We start from the raw sequence: 23,036 nt of genomic DNA, 5'->3' as shown, positions 1-23,036 counted from the left end.
TTTTTCTGTTCGAAGGGCCGTCAAAAGGTGAGAAATGCTTTCGCTGGTCCTGCGAGAGAATGGATGGAACAAAGGGATCTCTCTCTGCTTTCTTTCCACTGTTTTGGGGCGCGCGCTCCTGCTCTCGATCTCTCGAGATATTCAAACAGCAGTTCTTGCGACTGTGGAAGTGGGAACGCAAATCTCTCGTGGGGTTCGCAGAAAAATCGCTCCTGAATCTTTCCACCGCCATGATTACTGCGCACACCAAGTTCTTGCACTGTTCGACTCGACCCCACCATTTTCAATTTGGGCGAAAGAGATAGTCGTAAAAGCCGCCACTGCTTCAGCTTGCGTGGTCTCTCTCTCTCTCTCTCTCTCTCTCTATTACAAATTACTTGGAACTGCGAGAAAGCACCAATGGGACCCATCTCTCGACTGGCCTCTCTGCAGCACCTCCCCAGTTGTCACCATTCTTTGCACTTCTTCGTTCTCTCTCATCTGCGAACTTTGCTGTCTCTTCTTGTCTTGTTCTACGGCAGCGCTTCACTCCGTCACTCAACTTCCCAATTCCCACTTGGCAAAGGTGAAGGGCCAGCCGGTACCCTCCATCTTTATCCATGAGCGAGAAGGGGTTGCAAATGCCCTCCGGCGGTTCTTGCTCCTCCTTCATCCCCTCGTCCTTGTTCTCCGCAATTTTGGTTCTTGGGTCGTTGAGTAGGGGTTTAGCAGAAGACCCTTATGTGTACTTCGACTGGACCGTGTCGTATCTCTCCAGTTCTCCCCTCGGAGTCAAGCAGCAGGTCTATTTCGCTTCTCGTTCACTTGCCTTCCAACTTTTGTTCTGCGCTTTGCTATTTGAAGCTTGATCATTCGTTGGTTCTTTCTTTTCCCGCGCTTTCTGACCGCTGTGATCTAGTAGGTAAATGCTGTTGTTTTTTCTGGTCAGAAGGTAAATGCTGTTAAGTAACAGCAATTAAAAGGTAAATGCTGTTAATTAGCTGCTGATGGTGATTGCTAGGATGGTTTGTCTTTTCATGCTGAATGTTGAGTAATTATCTGGCTCTGCGTTTCCTGAATTCAGATCTTCCCCCCCAAGGAAAAGCCATTAGTATCAAAATTCTTGACGTCTAGAGACCGCTCATAGTGTAGCTAGGCTGAATTCTCTGTTTTGAACTACATGGAATCTGTTGAGTTTTCGTCTTCCTGGAAAGTTACTACTTGATGACCTTATGATTTACCTTAGATGATGGAAAAAGCAACAAGAGAGGGGAAAAATGTAAGCGTGATTTTGGACGTGGTTGGATCTTCAAAATGCTGGTAAAATTTGGTGTGTCTTATCAAGACATATGGCGTCTCTTATATTATGTATTCAGGCGCATCATTTCAGTGTGAAGGGCCATAACATATGCTTGGTGAGAATTTAGCCTGTCCGATCTACTTGTATCCTTTGGGTTTCTCTTCTGGCTTAATTAGCTTTTTTTGGATAAGGCACTATGGAATATACATCATGTGAGATTCTGAATACTGTCCACGTTCTGACAATCATACGAGTTATATGCAGATTGATCTAGTGAATAGGAGGAATGTTCTTGTAACCTTTGCAGCTCTTTCATAACTTATTCGGCAAAGTGATTATGTTTCTCCTCCGTACTATCTCGGTGAATAAATTTTGAATTCAGAAACCTCCCTGGTAGAAGTATCTAGAAAAATCGTATTTTCACTCTTTCTTTGTCTCATTTTGAGATTATTTTTGGGTTATAACTTGTCAGTTTTTTTTTTCTTTTTCATCTTGTTGGGTTCTTTTCCAGACTGCTGATTAGTCACATGTCTTACATCTTGTTGCATTTTTGTGTTTCTTCCAATACTTTTACCTTTGTATGTCAAATATATTCTGATGCTTTAAGAATTCTCACTGTGGTTCTGATAAAAGTTCATGCATGTTACGTCTAGCATGTGAAGACATGAAGATCTTTTGCCTTCTTCATTTCTTGTGATGCACATAGCTTTGATAAGGGTGCTTCATCAGAATGCTAAAATGCCACTCTCTCATGACAAATGTTCAGGTGATTGGGATCAATGGGCTGTTCCCAGGGCCCATTCTCAACATCACTACTAATTGGAATGTCGAGATCAATGTCAAGAATGAGCTCGATGAGTCAGTGCTTTTGACATGGTAACCTATAAAAAGACCTACATACTAAGTATCATCCTTGAATATGGCCTTGGTAATCAGATATCAGATGTAGCTGACTGCTAACGCTCGTAAATCATATTCTCATCAGGAATGGAATACAACATAGGAAGAACTCTTGGCAAGATGGCGTATTGGGGACAAATTGCCCGATTCCTGCAGGATGGAATTGGACATACCAATTCCAGGTGAAAGATCAAATAGGGAGTTTTTTTTACTTCCTGTCCTTGAACTTCCAGAGAGCAGCGGGTGGATATGGGGGAATCATAATAAACAACAGAGATGTAATTCCACTACCTTTTGCAACACCAGATGGAGATGTTACAGTTTTTATTAGTGACTGGTATACTAAAAGCCATAAGGTTAGTATCAAGTCTCTCTAGGTCTAACACTATCTGCTTGGTTCGTCATATAGTGATCATTTATGTGTGCCTTTTGCAAACAGAAACTTAGGAAAGACATAGAAAAGGGAAATGACCTTGGGTTTCCTGATGGTATCTTAATTAATGGCTTCGGACCCTATCAATATGACAAGGAACTTGTTCAAGATGGCATTACTTATCAGATAATCAATGTTGAACCAGGTAAGCTATGCCACACATTTGTGAGTTTATAAGTTTTGTCCCTATGGTGAGGGGTTTTAGAGTTATGCTTAATGTAGTCACTTGATTTGCAGTGCCATCCTCAACTTTTAAGTGATGAGAAAGTGACATAACCTTTCTTTTTTAATGTGAAACAGCAAAAACGTACCGCTTTAGGGTGCACAATGTTGGTATTTCCACAAGTTTAAATTTCAGAATACAGAATCATAACTTACTACTGGTGGAGACTGAAGGATCATACACAGTTCAGCAAATTTATGCAAACATGGATATTCATGTGGGGCAGTCATACTCATTCTTAGTCACAATGGATCAAAATGCAAGCACCGACTACTTCATAGTTGCCTCTCCAAGGTTCATTAACTCCTCTAAGTTCAGTAAAGCCGCTGGAGTCGCTGTGTTGCACTACTCCAACTCCCAAGGGCCAGCTTTGAGTCCTCTCCCCGATCCTGGTGAGAACGATGCCTATGCCTCAATGAATCAAGCCAGATCCATAAGGTTGTAGCCAATGGTAACTCTCATCTATTTAATTCATCACGTTTTATTATGTGCTGACGCAATTCAAAACTACTGTTGAAGTCTTATAATTAAATTTTGTCCTTATATACTTCTAATTTTCTTTGGGCTCATAATTTCATCGCTACATTGGGCAACAACTGGGCAAGATAATATATGTGTGGACTTCTGTGTTTGTGCTTAGTTACGAGCCTTCTGTTTTCTCCTTTACATTGGCTTACTGATGTGAGATAGATCTGTTACTCAGATGGAATGTTTCTGCTGGCGCTGCTCGTCCCAATCCGCAAGGTTCTTTCAGGTATGGTGAGATTACTGTAACGGATGTGTATGTCATCCTTAACAGATCTCCGGAGCTTATCAATGGGAAGTGGCGTACCACCCTGAATGGTATTTCCTATTTACCACCTTCAACTCCCCTGAAGCTTGCACAGCAGTTCAACCTTCCCGGTCTTTACAAGCTTGATTTCCCGAACAGACTGTTGAACAGACCTGCCAAAGTTGATACTTCTTTGATAAATGGAACTTATAAAGGTTTTCTGGAAATCATCTTCCAGAACAATGACACTAATGTCCAGAACTACCACTTAGATGGCTATGCGTTCTTTGTTGTGGGGTGAGCCTCTAGTTGTCTTCTAAAAGCTTTGATACTGTGCCCCCTTTCTTCCCAAGAATTTGAAAGATAAGTGAGTTGGCGATATTGTGGTGTGCTGCAGTATGGATTTTGGAGTTTGGACAGAAAGTAGCAGAGCCACTTATAACAAATGGGATGGGGTTGCTCGTTGCACTACGCAGGTACCTCGACGCACCGTCTCTCTTGTGCTTATCCTGAGTTCTTTATCAGTTTTGGGGCCAAAATCTTGCATTTAAAGGTTGTCCACAGGCAAAGTGTTCATATATTTGGACGTTCATGAACGTGTAATTTTTGTTCATCTTTACAAGGGTGCAGAATGTCAGTCAGGTGCCTGTAATATTTGTTCCGCGTCTTCTTTTTAGCGCAAACTTCTATTTGGCACTATAGTTAGCTTTAATTTATCTGAATCTTTCTGTATTGCTGCTATGGAACTCCGAAGACATCCTTTTGTACTTGGAAGGAAATATATTATTTGTTTAGAAATTTGCAGAAAAGAGGCTCTGTATGATTTGGAAAGTCCCATCTGTATTACAGGTTTTCCCAGGTGCTTGGACAGCCATCTTGGTTTCGCTTGACAATGCTGGCATTTGGAATCTCCGCACTGAGAATCTTGACTCATGGTATCTGGGTCAAGAATTGTATATGACTGTTGTCAATCCTGAGAATGACACAACTGAGCTGCAGTTGCCTGATAATGCCATATTCTGCGGCCTCCTATCTTCGCTTCAGAAGTAAGATCTCACAAAGCCAACAGGCAGCAGCTTGGTTAATCACTACCTATTGTTTAAGGGGAAATAAATCAGTAGCAAATGATATCCATTCCATTAATTGTTTTCCATTGGAATGGACTATATTATTTTTTCTGTTGAGCATTCTACTTATCTACCTCTGATAGTTTAAAATGCAAAAGCCTACCCCCAAGCATGCGCACATGTGTTTACATGCTCAGCTGCATATCCCTAATTGACATAAATCAATCCATGCGGAAGCATGCATTAGAGGAACATCCTGAGAGCCTCATGATTTTTTTAACAGCATATCTCCCTCGATGTGTATCATGTATTGGAAAAACAGCTGTGGCCAACTAGGGATTTAGTGTTCTCTTGTTTGAAACTTTATCATCTTTCCTAAAATTAAGTTTTTGATTCCCTGTTCTGCAGTGACCAAGCCCAGAGATTCAAGTTTTCCGGTGCACCATCTATTTCTAATGCCAGTAAAGCATCTCTAATAGCATTAGTAGCAGTAGCGTTTGGGTGCTTTGTCCTTTCGCCAAGTTGAATGATTCCGCAGCGACGACTTCATGCTATAGCAAAATGGGAGCATCTTCCATGCTTTGAGGTTGAAGGAAGCTCTATGGCTTTTCAATTGTGGAGGTCAAGACGTCAAGAGATCAAGTCACCGTACAATGTTGCTGATCAAAGAGGTGGAATTTCCTAACTGTAATTTTACAGGAGTGAGTCCCTCTTCAAACATTGCCTTCCACCATGCGAACCCTTTAGGTGTCACAGGGCATTGTGCAATTTTAAGTTCGAAAATATAGGCAATCAAACCATGCAAGGAATCTACCCCCATGATCACCATCAGCACGTGATCACCACCTGACAAACTGTCTAAATTATCTGTCACGAACAAGAAGATCAAAGCAGTCAAACCCAGGTTTGTCTGTTGCATGTTCAGACTCAAGAAACACAGATGAAAGGTTTTCCTGTTTGCATCTGCATCACTCTAGTAATAGGAGTTACAACTCTAGTGAGATCGATACTGTCGAACAAACTTGTGCCAAGGTAAGGCGCCTGCGAACCGGACCAAGTCTCGAGCTAGCAACTTTAGATGGAGGCAAATTTGCACCTGTCTATGGTGATGAACACAGAAAACAATCACAGAAAAACATAGGAAGATGCAGAGCTGCATTGAGAGGTTAACTGTTTCTGGAATTGTAATTTATATTCTTGGACAGTGTCTTGCTGAACCCCATGACTCTACACTAGACAATTGGCAAGTAAAGCAATAGTATGCTCAATTACAAGCCAAAAACAGACCTACAGCACAATAAATTCACTAGCTAATTTGATCGATTAGTATGGTATCTCTATCTCTAGAGATTAAGTTACATTTTGCCTCCTGTGACCACATCAGGACCCAAGCCAACGGCAAAATTTCATAGCAGGATGACCTTTCAATGCAACGTGCAACCTGCATCAGAAACACATGCTGACAAGTGAGAGAATATTCCGTTCCTTTTTGGTAAGAAAAATGAAACTTTGTACTCAGGTCAAGTGTAAGAAATTGATACGAGTGCCAAGTCAGGCTAACATTAAGAACAATGCCAAGAAGAGAACCATTCAAAATGCGACAAGTTTAGTCTAGGAACAAGATTTCAGACTTACAAAAAGAACGTTAACTGACGTTGTAAGCAGCTGTAAGCTAAACTCCATCGTAACACATAGATCCCCAATTCACAACTACCCTATTTCCAGCGAAGGTGGGAACACAATCTAGTGTCATGGGGGGCTTAGTCTCAGGTCATGTTTAGTTGGTAATCATAGACCAAAAATGATCAGATTCTCCTTATGATCCTTTAAAACAAGAAAAAGCATTAGAAAAAGCTCACAATGAGTCAGTTCAGACACAAGAAAATATGCATCGTTGCCATCACTATCCAAGATACGAAACATACTTTATGGAGGAACTTCAATGAAATGAATTCTCTTGTTTGAAAGAATTCAGAACTCTCAGGTTCAAAACACTGCTTCTGCTTATCTAAAATGATTTTTTTTTTCAAAGTGAATACACATGAGCGAAGTCTCATTTGGAGATGCTAAAACATAATCCAAAGAAGAGCTGTCGATTTGTGACTAATGACCAGAGATTGGTCACTAAACTACAGAGAAACATCCAAAGAATGACTACAAGCACAACACTAATTTACCCTACAGGCAAGTAAATAAACTCGCTACCTGCCATGATTATATCCAAAATCTGAAACCATGTTACTAATCTACTTATGGCTCCTCACTCTTGTCGAAGCCATTCACGCGTACGATGTAAACCTGAAAATGAGAATGTAAATGGCACTTCACTTACATGGCAACTAAATGATGTAGCACTATCCAAGAGGAAGAAAAAACATCGTAGGAAATGATACACATGCTATTCACAGTTAAGTTCGTGTTTATAACAGCATCTGGGGATGGCTGTTTGTGCTATGGAATGCCAAAGACCGATCTCCCCTTAAATCTGTTTCCGTTATCTTCTCAAGTCCTCATAAATTCTATAATCTAGCGGTCCTCATAAATTCTATAATCTAGCAATCTCTGACAAAAGAAAGAGATGATAAAAAGGCATGTCCGAATTAGCAGCATTTGGAAGCATGAAAAATGACTTCTAACTCTCAAATACAGGCTCATTACTACCTTCATTGTGGTCGGTTTAATTAACTGGAAAACTACGGCATCTCCATCAGTTAGCTCATGAGCTACGGAGAACCCTTTCCATCCTCCGCTGAGTCCCGACTTCCGCGCTAAATATATTGTTGGGAATTCTTCGCCATCTTCATCGACCAACGTCATGACCCCGTCACTCTTAGGAAGGCTCGTCTTGCAAAAGTGGACAGGAAGGCCCTGCAAATAAAATGACATGAGAAAACAGAAAACCACATTGTCGATTAATGTCGCAGAATCCCTCCTCAATTCCAGGACGCAACATGTAACGAATGCTGCTGCCGGGACAAATCGAGCAAAGGGAATCAAAATCAAACGAAATCAAACTGGCAAATGAATTAAACTTTGTTACCAGCCAAAAACCACCAGAGACATGAGATGGGAGCATGGGTTTGACTAAGGTGGGATAGTGAGGATCTAGAGTGGACTGCAATTGCTCTGCCTTCTCTATTGCATATTCCCTGGCCTCAGCAGAGGCATACACCAGGTTGAAAGGATCCCTCCTCTTATAAATCCTATCGATTTTCATAAACAATTTCGTAATTTTTGTTGCGAAATATAAGGACTTTTTTTATATCTTGGAAATCATTTCCCAAAAGTATAAGGGGAAAAAATGAAGGCAATGATAAAATACCTTCTGGGCACTGCCACCCGATCAACCACCACCTGAACCTAAGAACAAAGTTTGAAACTTTATGATCAATACCGGCTAAAAACCACATCAAGCAATCCTTAGTAAGCCTGATACGATCGAGTGATTTTCTTCCATGAGAAGAAATGGAAAACTAAGAAAAGGGTCGTGCATAGAAAAACTTCTGATTCGAATGCATTTTTCTTTCCAATGTCCCAAAACCTGATGAAGAAACAAGAGTTCCGCAAAAGAAGCAAGTCTAATGGAGTGACGACCTCTCTGTAAACAGGAGCGGGCATGCTGGCAACGCGACTGGACCTCCTCACCACCACCATCTGCTTCTCTACCGTGCGTGGCTTGGACTGCTTCATCTAACAAGCGTGACACGAAACAGAAATATAAATAGCAGAGAGAGAGAGAGAGAGAGAGAGAGAGAGAGAGAGTTTTACGGGGGTGGAGTTGGGAGAGGAGGAGTTTCGGAGAGACTGAGAGAGCTGGGGGAGATTGAGAGCCTCCATTCGCTTCTTGTTCTCCTCCAGCCTCTTGCGACGGCATTCCTCATAGGACATCTTGGGCTTAGCAGCCACCATTCTCCTTCCTTTCTCAGTTTCAGTGAGAGATTTGAGGATGCGAAACGAAGAAGAAGCAGAGGAAGAAGGAAGGAAAAGGATACGACGTGACGAGGGTGGACTGCAGAAATCGAGAGTCTGAGTCAGTCGACCGTTGGACGGGCACTAATTTAGCTCCGCTGCCCGTGCTGGCACCAAAATCTAGGCCCGTTAATTGGATGGGCTCCAATCGATAGATAAATAGTCCGATCTAAATTGACTCAGTTAATCCGGCTTGATCCATTCCCGTTGCAGGATTCATTTTCATAAATCCTATATTAATCCCATTCTTTGTTAATCCTTCTCTTTGGTCAGGGCTAGAGCAATTGTTTTTTAATTATTCTTAAATGTTCAATGTCGCACTTTGCTTCAATTCACACATTTTAATAATCACACTATCCCCATTTAAAAAAGTCTTTTAATTTCAATCAATTATCTAAATAAACAAAAAATTTGCAATCCTTTTGTCGCCTTTATACTTTTTTGGTCATTATAAATAATAAGATAGTTCTATTTCAGTATGTTGCGGCTTATGATACCTGTTGTAATAAATATAGAATCTCATTTAGACTAGTATCGGATAGATATTTATGCTATTTTACTTTTATGATTTGCAAATTTAACTAAGAAACGCAAAAACAAAAAAAAATTGAAAATTGAATCAATCAAATGTACTAGGAAAAAGGCCTATATTAAAATAAATAGAATATCTATACACAAATTTATACCATTTTTAGCTATATTTATGAAAAATACTTATACTTAAAATAACAGAAACATCAACCCGATACAACTCTAAATAAGGTTTTTCTTTACTATTATAAACATCATAAACTAAAATATACTAAAATAGAATTATTGCAGTGTTTATAAAGACCGAAACAGTAAAAAAATGATGTAAAGATGACATTCGTTATTTATTTGTTGATTTAGGAAATAGATTGAATATTTACTGAATAATTCAATGGCTACATGAACAAATTAAAACTCCAAAGATAACATTGCACAAAGTTTGATCTCCTAAAGCTCCATTTGTTTAGCGAAAAATATTTTGCGGCGTTTGAATCGCTTAGGAAAATGAATCAATAGAAAATGTTTTCCTGGTTAATGGAAAACCTATGTTTGAATTCAGGAAAATGAATTTTTCTTCAAAACATCGAAAATCGTTTTCCAAAATATGATTAGATATCGGTGTTTCGACCAAAAACTTTGCGCTTGGGAATGGGAACCTTAACACTCATTCACTTGTTCTCAGCATCCAGGATTGGGTCCATTAAGGCCAGGCCTACCTATGAACCTATTGCCCTTGCTTCGGTTCCCAACGCCCGGACACGGGTCCTCGGTAATTGTGTCGGTGTGCACCGAGGTCGGGGTTAGGACTAGTTTAAGGTGCCCAAGTCTATTGAGGCTAGGCCCGGAACCCCGATGTTGGTGCCCGAGTCTCCAATGTTCATGCTCGTGATCCAAGTGGTCTTGCTCAGGTCCTTGTTGCTTGGGTTGGGGTCCATTGATGTTAGAGTTGGGATCCTAGTGCCCATGCCTGATCCATGATTGCTCGTGCACAAGTGATTAACACCCGAATAGTATATGTGCATTTAGAAAATTCAAATCAGATTTTCCTTTCCAACTGCGATTTTTTTTTAAAGTCCAGCCAAAAGTTGAAAAATATTGTCCTTTTCTTGGAAAATCACTTTTTAAAAAATATTTTAAAAAAATGTAACATTTTTCGCCAAACAAACGAAGCCTAAAATTAGTATGATTGGCTCAATCATCTAAGAAGCCGTTAATCTCCTTTTTCATAATCTCGAGCGATGTGTATAAAGTTTCTATACGGAATAAGAAATGTATTGTACTGCCTTGTATGTTGAAATGGATACAAAAGAATCTAAATACCTCTTTCCCCATTATTTTTTTTTTTAACGATGGAAGCAATGCGGGTGTTTTGTTCTTCGTCTCGTTTAGAGGATTTTCTTGCCCGGACCCAAATCGTAAGGGTAAGCTCCATATCAACCATCGACTATTTGGGCCTCAAATGTCTGATCCACATCGCAATTGGCAATAGGGATAGGCGTGTTTCAAAAGTAGTACCTAAAACCTAAAATTGGACTGGTGGGAACCGTCTGATTTCAAGTTTCATGATATGCATGGTAGTTTTCGGGTTTCAAAAATTGGAGTATCGGTTCGGACGGGTAAGCCTCGGGTTTTAGAACCTGGAATGAACTTAGAACAAGTTTTTTGTGTTTTTCTTGGTACATAATCTGGATCCACTATTTTGAACTTTTATTTCCAATTATATTTATGAATGAGATTTTTACTCCGTTAATTTTTTATATTTATCTATGTGTTTAAATATAAGTTGCGGTCGGTAGATTGTAGCAACAAGTGGTGGTCATTAAAGGTTATGATTCACTGTAATCATTCAATTAAGAATACATGTTTAGATCTTGGAATCGACTCTGGAACGTGTGACAAGATAGGTTTCGGGTTCCAAAAAATGGGTTGCCTGTTCTAACGAGTGAGTTTCAGATTTCGAGCGGAACTCGTATGGAACTTGGAACCGGCCATTCCTAATTAGCAATATAGAAAGTTCATCTGGAGAGGAAAATTTACAAACAAATCTTTGGCTCCTTCAAGTTGAACATTTTTAAACTTTTCTTGCTTATGGCGGTCTTCAGTTTTTTCACGTCATTTTCCCCGCTTGAACCGCAAGTAGTTCTCGCAAGCGCATTTGATTCGAGATGACTGAGCACGCGAACCTGCAAATTTTTCTCCCTAACCCTAATAATCTTCTTACTGCATCAGCTGCAAATGCGATGGTTACTCGACTTTGAATGATCCATATCTTGATATTTATCTCAGTCCTATGGTGAGGCGATTCTTTGATTAAGTTTTCTTCTCTTTCTTTTTATGGTGAGAGAGCATGGGCGACGAACAGTCGATCTTTCACTTTTATACTTTTATATTTGATGAATTTCTAATGAAGTTCAACTCGGTCATCAATAGCAAAAACCATCGCGATACCACATTATAGGTCAATTTCGAATTGAATGAAATTACTTATGCCAACTTATGCGGTAATCTATACCACGTATATAGGAGTTCCTAACACAATATAAATATCAAATATGTCATCTTTCCCAAATATTTAGGAGAAAATCATCAAAAAAGTCGTAAATCTATTGTAATGCCAATTCAGTTCTAAATTTATTTTTTACCAATTGAATCCTAAACCTTTTGCATTAGTGCTAATTGAGTCCATTCGTTCAATTTTGAAAAGAAATTACTGATGTGTCGCGGCCGGCGCTGACATGGATAATTTCTAATAATAATTGAACACTTTTTTATTTTTTTCCTTCTTTTCTTCCATTCCTTCTTCCTCTAGCTGGTCGTTGAGGTCCGGCAACTAGGTTCGACCTTTGCGATTGGCTTGAGGAAGAAGGAAAGAAAGAAAAGAAAAAAAAAAAAAGAAAAAATAAAATAAAGAATCAAAAAATATTATTCACGTCGGCACTAGCTACGCCACGTTAGAGATTTTCGATCAAAATTAGCCGGATGGACTAAATTGACATAAATGCAAAAGGTTTAAGATCCAATTGGCCAAAAAAAAAGGATTGAATTGATACAATTGTTATAGGTTTAGAACATTTTTAGTACTTCTCCAAACATTTATTGTATTTAAAAAACAAAAGTGTAGATCGCCTTAAGACAATCTTAGGAAACTAATGGCTACATCTTTTGGATCCAACAATAATTCATGTTATCGGATTATGGACATCATTATGTATGATAGTGGCTCTCATTAAAGAACAAAAGTATAGATAGCCTTAAGACAATCTTAGGAAACTAATTGCTAGATCTTTCGGATCCAACATTAAATCATGTTATCGTATTATGGACAGACTGCATTATGTATCATAATGGCTCTCATTAACATGTGTACTTTAATAATGCGAGCATTTTTATCTTCGGAGAAGTTATTGCATGCTTTGTGATTCAAAGCTTATGGATCAATGTCATCTGAACCATTCATTATGCGAATCTCTCTATAAATTCAACACGATCCATGCTTCGTATGGACACGATACATATGATTCTACGTCATAAGATTTGTTCCGTGTTACTTCTCTCTCTGATAAGAAACCTTCATAACACTTCCCAGATCAATCCGCTCCCAAATGGAAAAAAAGTTTCTTTTGCAATCTCTCCTTGTCTTCTAGTAATTCACTCCTTCACAAGATTCCTTGCGCCCAAATCAGATCTGAACCACGAATCCTGGAGAATTGAAAATCAACGGTGTCTCTTGTGTTGACCTGAAATTCACCTGAAGAAGTAGTCTCTACTCATATAAATTGACCACTAATCCTGTTTTGTGGATACAGGAGATCGACTCAGCACAGAGAGTGAGGACAGGAGACATGTCCATGGCAAAGAGTTGTATGGTTTGGTACCGTGCGCTGGTTCTCTTGTGCTCATGTTTTGTGTTGATTCAGTATACTCCGAAAAGCGCTGTGGTTACTAAGGGCGCGCATGATAGCCATTCTATTTATGAAATTAATTTCTGGCTAGAGATAGATTTTTCTATTTCTAATTTTTGGATGAGTTTTTGATCAAAAAGGTGCGTTTGATAATAACATAAAATTTATGTTCCTAAAACAGAAATTCATTTGATAACGGTTGAAATTTTGTACTTCCGAAATATTATTAACACAAAATCTTCTTTGAAAAAATTCTACTTCATTTTTAAATATTTTATTTTTTAAAAAATAATTTTTATTATTAGAAAATAGTATTTACTATTTAAACATAAAAAAATATTTATTTTTTACTCCGGAGGAGGTCGGCAATGGTTGCGGCGATTGGGGAGGGTGGCGATGGGCGGCGGTGGGCGGCCGCACCCTCTCCCGAGATCGTGGGCTAATGGGCGCCCTTCCGGCCCGGGCGTGGGACCTTAACGGGCCTCCCTAAGGGCCATTACCCAAATCGCATGGAAGATAAAAATCGTGGCGACCTTCGGGCGGCCAGTGGCATGTCTACGGTGCGTGCCTCGGAGTCGCCACCAATCGTTTCGGAAAGTACGATTGGAAACCCTATCGAATAGTCGGGAGTTTCTATTCGATCAAACCAAGTGGGTCGGGACTGTTACGCCAACTATCGAGTTGACGCCCTTCGACCTAAGTTGAATGAATTTTCTAACCTCGGATTTCACAAGTGGGGACGGATCCCAATCTAGGAGTTCAGCGATGGAGAACTATCCTAGCAATCACAATCAATTAAAGTAAATCCAAATCAAGGAATCCATAACGGCGGATAAATCGCATCAAATCCGGCATTCCTAGTATAGCCCCATTGGCTTAGAAAGGGACATTCAAAGCATAAGAAGACATCAGAGTGATTTGAAAGTGATTCGCCCAAGAGGGCAAAATCGTAATTTTGAGAAAACTTGAGGACGATTTGCCAAAAGGGCGAAACCGTCATTTCGAAGAAATTGGGAGAAATGTTGAAAATAGGATTGGCCACCTAAACCGACCCATTTCCTAATTTCCAACATTTTTGAAGTTCACGGAATTTTGAGACAAATTACCCCTAAAGGGTAAAATTGTCATTTTTTGAAAGATCGGGAGGAGAAATCTCAAAAATAGGATTGGCCAGTTGATTGTGGCCATTCCTCAATTTTTGAGAATTTTGAATTTTTGGGAATTTTCTACAATTTTTCCTAATTTTTTTTGGATTTTTTTTTAATGATTTTTCGAAATTTTTTTATTTTTTTTTATTTATTATTAATCGGACCCGGTCAACCCGGTCAACGGACCAGTCAACCCGGTCCAAACCCACGCTCGGACCCGCGCGGCATCGAAACGACGTCGCATCAACATTTCCATTTGAATTTTCAAAAAAATTCGTATTTTTTTATTCTATTTAAAAGAAATCCCGCCCAAAAATTGATGTGTGTCTCAGATTGCGCCACGTGGCACACTCTGGACGCTCCGATCGGAAGTTAAAATCTACGGACAAGATCAGGACACGTGGTTAGTCTATGGCCCTCCGATCTAGAATTGGGATCTATGGTTTAGAGCACGCCAAGTGTCACGCTCTCGACGCTCCGATCTGTGAACCTATCTATGGTCAGGATCTGACCATGTGGCTAATCCACAGCCACTTGATCTCTTGATCAGATCTACGGTCAAGATCGAACGACGTGGCTAATCCACAACCGTCCGATCGAGGATTATTTTTAATTCCGAAAATGATTTTCTTTATTATCTGAATTTTGAAAATCATTGATCCAACGATCGGAAATGTGACACACGGCCAAACCTGGGCCGCGTGATCACAAAATCGATTTTTTTTTTTTCAGGAAATCTGAATATTTTGAAAATTCATTTTTTATTTTCCGAAAAATCCCGATCGCGACACGTGGCATTATTTCACCCGTCGGATCGATTTTATTTTTTTGTTATTCAGTTATAACCGCCGGCGCTGACGTGGCCACCACGTCAGCGCCACGTCATCGCCACGTCAGCGCATTGACCCGCTGACCGCCACGTCAACTTATCTCCTACCTCTAGACTTCGACGGGATGGACGGCCGACGGCTTCCCGGCGCGATCCAACGGTGAAATCTCGCCCGATTTGGGCGATCTAGGTATCGACGGAATCGTCTCGACGTCATCTATAATATATCCGAAAATCAGCGCGATCTAACGGTGGGAACTATCCTAAAAGAGGCCAAACAGGTCCGGCCAGAATGCACTTTTCCGGCGAGAACAACAAACCAGCTATCTCTACACTAAACCGTGCATTTAATCCACCTATCCGCATACATGAAGGAGAGGAAGACTTACCTGAAGACCGACTATCTTTGGTTTTGAGTATATCAAGCTCACGAGCTTTAGAGAGTTCTTTGGGTTTGAGATCAACTCCGCGGTTTTCATGCAATGATGACACAAAAGAGGCATGGAAGGGAGATCAGAAGTGTACTAGGAGGAGTTTAGACTCAAGAATGTGAAGAATCACCTTCACATCTTCACGATACCATTGACGAAGTTCAAAGCATATCGAAGTGAGGCGTACCTTTTTCGGAAATGTCAACGGACATAGGTAGGTCTGACGCGTTCTCCTGGATGAAACGAAGCTAATGAGAGTAGTAGCGCCGCTCCGCCTCGCCTGATACGCCGGGGATCCGAGTTTGAAGTTCTCGGATGCGAAGCTCCAATGGCCGCCCAAAAACTCTTCTCTCCCTCCCTCTCCCTCTCCTCTCTCTTTTTCTCTCTCTAATCTCCCTCTAAATCCCTCTCCCCCTGATCTCGTTCTTGTTCCTCCCTCTGTCTGTTTTTTGTTCCCCCTCTTTTTGTTGGAGATGCTAACTGAATCCCCCCCCCTTCTGAGCACTCCATGGTCGAAGTTGTTATATTCCTGCTCTTCATCCAAATTGTCGCGCGTTGAAGCTTCTGGCCCATCCTCGTGCACGCCCGCCGTCACGTGCGAAGTGATCCGTCGGCCTCGAGTTTCCACGGGCAACGCCGTCCACTTGCTTTGGCGACTTGTCATCATCAAATGGGTCTTTGCTTTGGCCATTTTTTTTTGCTGCGATCCGTGCGTAAAGAGCCAGAGAACGGAGCTGGTGTGCCCAATGGAAAGAGAAACATGGTTCTGGGCGTGCACCTGGTCAATTAGTTGACTTGGCCCTTCATTTCATTCATTCATTTTCATTTCATTTTTTTTTTATGTGTAGGCCCTAATTCAACATCAATGTGACCCTTTTCCGTGAAATTGAACCTCAACACTAGTCTCTAGAACAAGAACATTATCTAAAAATGATAAGTTCGTGTCCGATTGGTTTGGTTTTATGCAAAAATCCCCAATTTTCAAGATTTATTGAATGTAAAATGTGTTCAATTAGGGTTTTTAACAATCGATTCGTGTCAATCCCGACCTCACCAATGTGCTTAGAATGCTGAAAAACTTGTGGGTCAATGTTCATTTCTGCATGGGTTCGGCTTTACAATCGCCAATTTGACCTTGATTGAAAATCGCGGATTATATCGGAAATGCAATAGGTCCAATTTGTAACCTGCTCAAAATTGAAATTTAGTGAACCAAAATGCAATTAAAGGTGTAGGAATCAAATGTCATAACTGACTCAAAGTAAGAAAAACAATAGAAAGACCTCAAATGATTTTTGTTGCTCAATTTAGGTCCACATTTGTAAAGACTCATGTGACCCGAAGTTGAATTTTTCAATTTTTAAATGGCCAAAATGAAGAGGAATTAAAGGAAAAATATTGGATATTTTCCCATATTTTTAGGCCGAAAATGCTATTTTTGTGAATTTTGGGTATTTTTCTAATATACCAAAAATATCAAAAATTGTGAAAAATACCGAAAATTATTTTTTGTTCAAAAATGGATCCTTAAGCTTGGCCAAGGCTTCCAAAATTGATTTTTCAATTTTATGAATTTTTATGGATTTTTGAAAATTTTTCTAAAGAAAACCTGATTAAAAATCAGGTGTCAACAAGGTTGGTGGTGGCGAGCGGTGATCAATGGTTGGCGGAGGAGGGCGAGGGGCAATGGTCGGGGGCAACAACGTTGGCGATTGGCTGTGGTTGGCGGTGGGTGGTGGCGGCGGGCAAAGGGTAGTAGCGGTTGGCGGTGTGGCAAGGGTTGACTCAAACCGAAGATAGGAGGTGGCAAGCGGTAGTCGTCGGTGGCCAACGGTGGGCAGCAGAGGGCAATGGTTGGTGGCGAGGGGCGGTGGCATCCGGCTGGAGGTTGGCGGTGGTTGACGGCGGAGGGTCGATTGTGGGTTGTAGCAGTCAGTGGTTGGCGGCTGACAGCGGTGGTTATGGCGGTGGGTGGCGGCGGCCAATGGTGGTGGCGATGGCGGTGGTTGCGGTGGCTGGTGGCGGGGGTTGGAGAAGGCCGACGGTGGGCAAGGGCGACCGGTGGAGGTCGACAAGGTGCAGCGGTGGATGGCGATCGAGAAATGAAGGGCGATAGAGAGAGTGCGATGAGGACTTGAGAAAAAACGAAGGGATTTTGCAGGTTATTTCTCATTTCTGTTTTTGGAACAAAGAAGCTACAATTTTTTGCTTCTCATTTTTCTTTCAAATATATTTTTGGAACAAAACTTTGTTCCAAAAACGAAAAAATGGAATTGCATCACCAAACGAATTTCTGTTCCAAACATGTTTCAGAAACAAGTTTGGAACAGAAATAGAGAAATAGAATAATTATCATGCGCCCCCTAAGCTTCCTGGTTCAATGGCTCTTTCCCTTCCAAAAACTATTCCGGGTAAGCTTCTTAATTCTGATTTACACTCAAAGGTCATTTGTCGAAGTGATTTATAAAAAAAAAAAATAGACATTGTCTCTAAATTTTGGTCCCTTATGAAACGTCCTCCTTGCATTTTTAATTCACTCAATGTGGTCACCGAACTATTGCTAAATGTTCTATACAGTTTTTTGCTTGATAAAAAATGTGAGATAATCAACACAAGCTGCGACCTATTGCAAATTGTGCAATCTCATCCCTAAAATTTTGCGAAATGTGCAATCTATTTCTTAAACTTTCAGTTTGTTAAATCTAGTTCTTTAATTTTTTCATAACAAAGTTGCATCATTCCTTCAATAATATTTATAAGTTCTCATAAGAGTTAATACCATGAATAACTCAAAATTGGTACGCTTGTGATCACAATCTAATTTCTAAATCAACAGAAAAATATGCTATCTTTAATTATCATTTTACCGTTTTGTGTTTTTATAAATATTGCAGTAGTGTCTTAACTTATGATGTCTATAGTAGTAAAAGTAGAACCTATTTAGAATTGTATTGGAGTTATATTCATTCTATTTCGAGTTCAAATATTGTCATAAGATATTCGGAAACGATAATAATTTAACTGTATGTACTCATATTTATACTAATCTGAATTTTGTTCCTAAAATTTTAGATAGATATATTTGGTAAGCTACTGTGTTTTGTGTTTTCTTGTCACACTTAGTAAATTTATGTGTTTTCAAGCTCTCTAATAAAAGTCCAAAAATAATAAAAGTGACATTGTGTACGCAACATTACTGCCTCCTTCGGAAAGTTGAAATTAGCTCAATGGATGGGGCCCACCTCGCCTCGTCCCATTCGCTTGGCCAACCACGAGCTAATGATCCAAAAACAAATGTTTTTTGCAAAAATAAAACACATATACTTTGACTAAATTTGATTACGAAAATACGAAACGGAAAAAGCTTGACAATTTTATCTATCTAAAAGATCATAGACAAGAGGTGAATAATTATAAGTACGATTACATCTAGATAAATTGATATCGTCGCTAGATATTCTTATGAAAACACTTAGACTTAAAGTATGGAACATCAACATTTAAAGTATGGAACATCAACATGATACAACTCTAAATGAGCTTCTGCCTTTTACTATTATATGCAACATAAGCCAAAATATACTTGCACGAAACTATTTTAATTACTTTAGAGATCAAAAAGGTAAAAAAAAAAAAAAAGTAATTCAAGATGGCATAATTTTTGTTGATTCAAGAAATGGATTGTTAATGGAAATATATTCTAAAATCTAGAAAATAGGGTAATTTTGCAAACTTGTGAATATTGTCGAATGATTGGTTTGACTTTGTTGTTAAAAGTTTGAGCCTAAATAGAACAAATTGAAAGTTTAGGAATTAGATCGCACCTTTTTGCAACACTTTAGGACTTGAGGTGACTTTCTCTCTTGTTTGATCAAACTAAGACGATAACATCGGCCAATTAGGAATAAGTCAAGGGTCAAATTGAACGAATTAATGGTCCATGGGTTATGTGGCACATTAGGCCGAAGTTTACAAATCATTTGTGTTATTTTCCATTTCTTAAATCCTAGTGTCCTTGAATATAGGTTGTCAGGTTAGTAGATGAACTTTGTGTTCCTTCTTGATTCTAGTTTTTGGTATTCTTGTAAAGGGTTAACTCAAAATTGTCGTCTTATAGTCGGGGTTTTGGATGAAGGTGCGTGACGATTGATCCAGACCATCGGGAGAGCTTATTCTACTACTTTGTGACCTCAGAATGGGACCCTTCGAAGGTTTCAATGGTTCTGTGGCTAAATGGAGGATTGGGATGCTCGAGGTTTGATAGTTTCGTTTATGAGCATGGTACAAACATTTTGTTACCAACACTCAATTTGACTCATTTTATTAAGATTTAATTTTTCATGTTGCCACCAACCGTTGTAGAATCATTCGTCTGCCCGGAGATACTAGACCATGAACCTCACTGAAATTCACAGGTTGATGATGGGTAAAAGTTGTGTAACTGGTGGGAGATATATCATCTGGTTACCCTTTCTCTCTTCCAGTTTCTACTCATCTCAACATAAAACGCCGTTTCAATTTTGTTTTCACTGCATAACGCAACATGCAAGCTTTCTTTATATCGCAACCAAGGTCTCTAGAGCGACATCTTGAATGAAAGATTCCCCAAAATTGTAGTTATATAAAGTTGTCATCTTAAGCAGAATGGACTTCATTTTGCTAAGACTTTATCCTGACCACATGACGTTCTGCAGGACCTTTCAATTTCGAAGCTGCAAAGACACAGGAAAGCCTACCGCGACTGCATTTGAATCCTTACAGCTGGTCCAAGGTTGAAAACTAATCATAGATTGGTTAGAAGGATTTTCGATAATACATAAAAAAGATCTGAAGCAGCTGAACATAAGATGATATTTCTCTTGTCAACTATCAATGACATTCTTTAACTAAGATTGCTTCCTCTGATTTCTTGACATCATAGGTTCTCCAACATTATTTACTTGGATTCTCCTGCCGGTGTTGGATTTTCGTTTTCCAAAAATTCGAGCGACAACGAAACTGGCGATACAAAGACTGCTCAAGATTCTCATAGATTTCTCCTCAAGGTACAAAAACTAAAGTTCATCATAAGTATGATATTGCCTTTCTCTCTTTGTACTCTCATCAATCTGTCTCGACGATTCAGTGGTATGAGCTCTACCTGGAGTTCCTTTCCAACCCATTCTTCACAGCTTGAGAGCCCTACGCAGGGGTCTATGTGCCAACTCTAGCTTTTGAAGTAGCGAAGGGTACGCATGCCTGCAATTTTAAGTGCCTGATTTAGGATAAAAAATTAATTGCAAACATAAATTCTTTGGCAGGAATTGATGTAGGAGTGAAGCCCGTTCTCAATCTCAAGGTACATTCTCTAGGCAATAAGATTGTCAGATTGGATACAATGCTTCTAATATATTTGAATCGACAGAGTTATCTTGTTGGTAATGGAATCACCGACAAGAAATTTGATGGCAACGCTCTCGTTCCCTTTGCCCATGGGATGGGCCTTATCTCAGATGACCTGTTTGAGGTAGAGTAGAGCCTCTTTTCGCTGATGTTTTAGGCATAAATATCGGTATCTTTTATACATGTGAATCCGGCCCCGATCCCTGGTCATGTTTCCTCCTCCGCACCACGGAGATATTTTGAAATGTAGCTGCAGACGTATCAGGAAAATTTTGGCCAATTTGACGATATTAATCACATGAAGTGATGAAGTTCCTCTTCTTCAGCTTCTGATGGTATTTGCTGACCGTTTTGCTCGTGGCAGTGGTGATCATGGTACGTGTGTTCCCTACACCGGTAGCGAAGCGTGGACAAGGTCTGTGGGGGTATAAAACCGTGGATGAGTGGCGGCCGTGGATTTCCAGTGAACAAGTTGCCGGGTATTTTAGCATGACCATACACAGTCTGAAGAATTTACTTTGTTCGTAGATTATCGATCCTTTATTGTGAACTCAGGGTTATGATTTTAGCAACTCAATATGGCTGCAGGTACATTCAAGGATATGAAAACAACCTCACCTTCTTAACCATCAAGGTCTGCCAAAAACGTGCTTTGCATATGCATGCTCTCGTGGTGGTATGTTAATAAGCTGTGACGACATTCGACTTACTAGTATTTCTTCTGGTTTTCCTTTCATTGGTGCAGGGAGCTGGGCACACGGTCCTGGAATACAAACCTCGAGAGGCACTGGATTTCTACAGCCGTTTTCTAATAGGAAAGAGGATATGAGAGGAAACAAAAAGGGTGTTTTTCAGTGACCGTAATTGCTGAATAGAAAAACAGTCAATTTGCATAAGTCGACCCCTAATAAAAAGCGGTCAATTTCCATAAAGTTGCATTTATTTTTCTCGGTGTATTCCTTCTGCATTCACCACTCATGGATTCCATAGAGATTGGGGATCGAAATCGCCCTTAAATGACGGAATTTGACCGCTACTCCAAGATAGAAGTCCCACACCATCATGCATCCCGAATTCCTTCTGCTTTGTTGAGAAAACCTCCTAACTGATTTTGAAACTGAAAAAACGATCTAGCCTTTCTAGAACCAAATAAATGCACAAAAATATTTTTGTGCAAGGTGATACTTACTTAAAGAAGATTATCCTGACTATATTCCGATTCTAAAGTTCTTACAAGAATATTTCCAAAGGATTAGATACTTTGTTTAATTCGGACGCTCTATACTGACTATTCAGATTCATACAATATCATCTGTTCAAAAAGATTATTCAGACGCACAATGAATCGTACATAACGGCTAGTAATCTGACTTGGATTTCCCATTATAGAAAGAGATGATTGATCCTCAAACTCAAAAATGGTTTTGTGATGTAAATCTTTATGCGAGACATCTTGATCAATTGACAATCATTTTGAAGACAAGTTTTCATAATTAAATGAAGAACTTTGCTTTTGAAAACCCAAGAATTGTTTGTATGGACGAACAAATTAATGGAGATTCTGATTTTATTTTTCAATGGCTCCTCAATGTTCCTTGTACACTCTTGTCCAACAGTTTGATTGGAAAGTAAGACTATCCAACGGTTAGATTGGAAGTGGAGGACTATAAAAAGAGGCCATGGTGCTGAAGAAAGAAATAGAGATTAAAATCAATAATTTCAAAGTTCAAGAGAGCTTCACACTTGTCTTATGTGCGCATTCAAATTGTAATACCGAGAGACATTGAGTGTGTAATTGTAAGTGAGACAATGTGATCCACCAAATCGAGTATTATCACTCTATTGTGTAATTTCTTATCGATTGATTAGTAGAATCCAACCAGTAGACTATTAACATGGAGAGTAGATGTTAAATTCCACATTAGTTTATCAACTTCTTTAGAATCATCTATTCACCCCTTTTAGGTGATATTGCTCACAACATCATGCATGTCTCTGCAATTAGAAGCTAGATACATTGTAGTTTTAGGATCTGGGCCCTAAGTCAAGAAATTAGGAATCATCCATGCATTTCGTGACGGTTAAGGATCCAATTCGCCTCCTACACTTAGCAACTAAGGACATCCTAAATATAAGAACCTCGGACCCGGCTGCAAGAATTTCAACCAGC

The 23,036-nt window shown here is 39.7% G+C and overlaps 2 protein-coding genes, 1 long non-coding RNA gene and 1 pseudogene across 3 annotated transcripts; 3 read left to right on the top strand and 1 right to left on the bottom strand.

Annotated features, from left to right (window-relative positions):
- Positions 1 to 28: 28 nt before the first annotated feature.
- LOC115753323 (monocopper oxidase-like protein SKU5) lies at positions 29 to 5,376 on the top strand. Its single transcript, XM_030691891.2, has 9 exons — positions 29 to 782; positions 2,046 to 2,155; positions 2,265 to 2,535; positions 2,619 to 2,757; positions 2,913 to 3,273; positions 3,539 to 3,904; positions 4,005 to 4,083; positions 4,457 to 4,653; positions 5,083 to 5,376. Exons 1-9 carry the CDS (start codon positions 600 to 602, stop codon positions 5,198 to 5,200), a joined length of 1,824 nt encoding a protein of 607 aa, XP_030547751.1. The 5' UTR covers positions 29 to 599; the 3' UTR covers positions 5,201 to 5,376.
- LOC125313600 lies at positions 794 to 1,604 on the top strand. The gene is made up of 2 exons (XR_007197259.1): positions 794 to 901; positions 963 to 1,604. It is a non-coding gene; the product is annotated as an uncharacterized LOC125313600 (long non-coding RNA).
- Positions 5,377 to 5,884: 508 nt separating the features above from the next.
- LOC115753324 (B3 domain-containing protein At5g42700-like) lies at positions 5,885 to 8,727 on the bottom strand. Its single transcript, XM_030691892.2, has 7 exons — positions 8,443 to 8,727; positions 8,269 to 8,364; positions 7,997 to 8,028; positions 7,715 to 7,877; positions 7,336 to 7,542; positions 6,880 to 6,972; positions 5,885 to 6,115 (listed from the first exon to the last, which is right to left on the bottom strand). The coding sequence occupies exons 1-6, from the start codon at positions 8,581 to 8,583 to the stop codon at positions 6,925 to 6,927; spliced, it is 687 nt and encodes a 228-aa protein (XP_030547752.1). The 5' UTR covers positions 8,584 to 8,727; the 3' UTR covers positions 5,885 to 6,115; positions 6,880 to 6,924.
- Positions 8,728 to 13,022: 4,295 nt separating this feature from the next.
- On the top strand, positions 13,023 to 22,016 carry LOC115731830 (annotated as a pseudogene).
- Positions 22,017 to 23,036: the final 1,020 nt, after the last annotated feature.

This window comes from Rhodamnia argentea, chromosome 1 (assembly GCF_020921035.1).
Source record: "Rhodamnia argentea isolate NSW1041297 chromosome 1, ASM2092103v1, whole genome shotgun sequence".
Classification (NCBI taxonomy): domain Eukaryota; kingdom Viridiplantae; phylum Streptophyta; class Magnoliopsida; order Myrtales; family Myrtaceae; genus Rhodamnia; species Rhodamnia argentea.
This window is presented reverse-complemented; position numbering and strand designations above follow the sequence as displayed.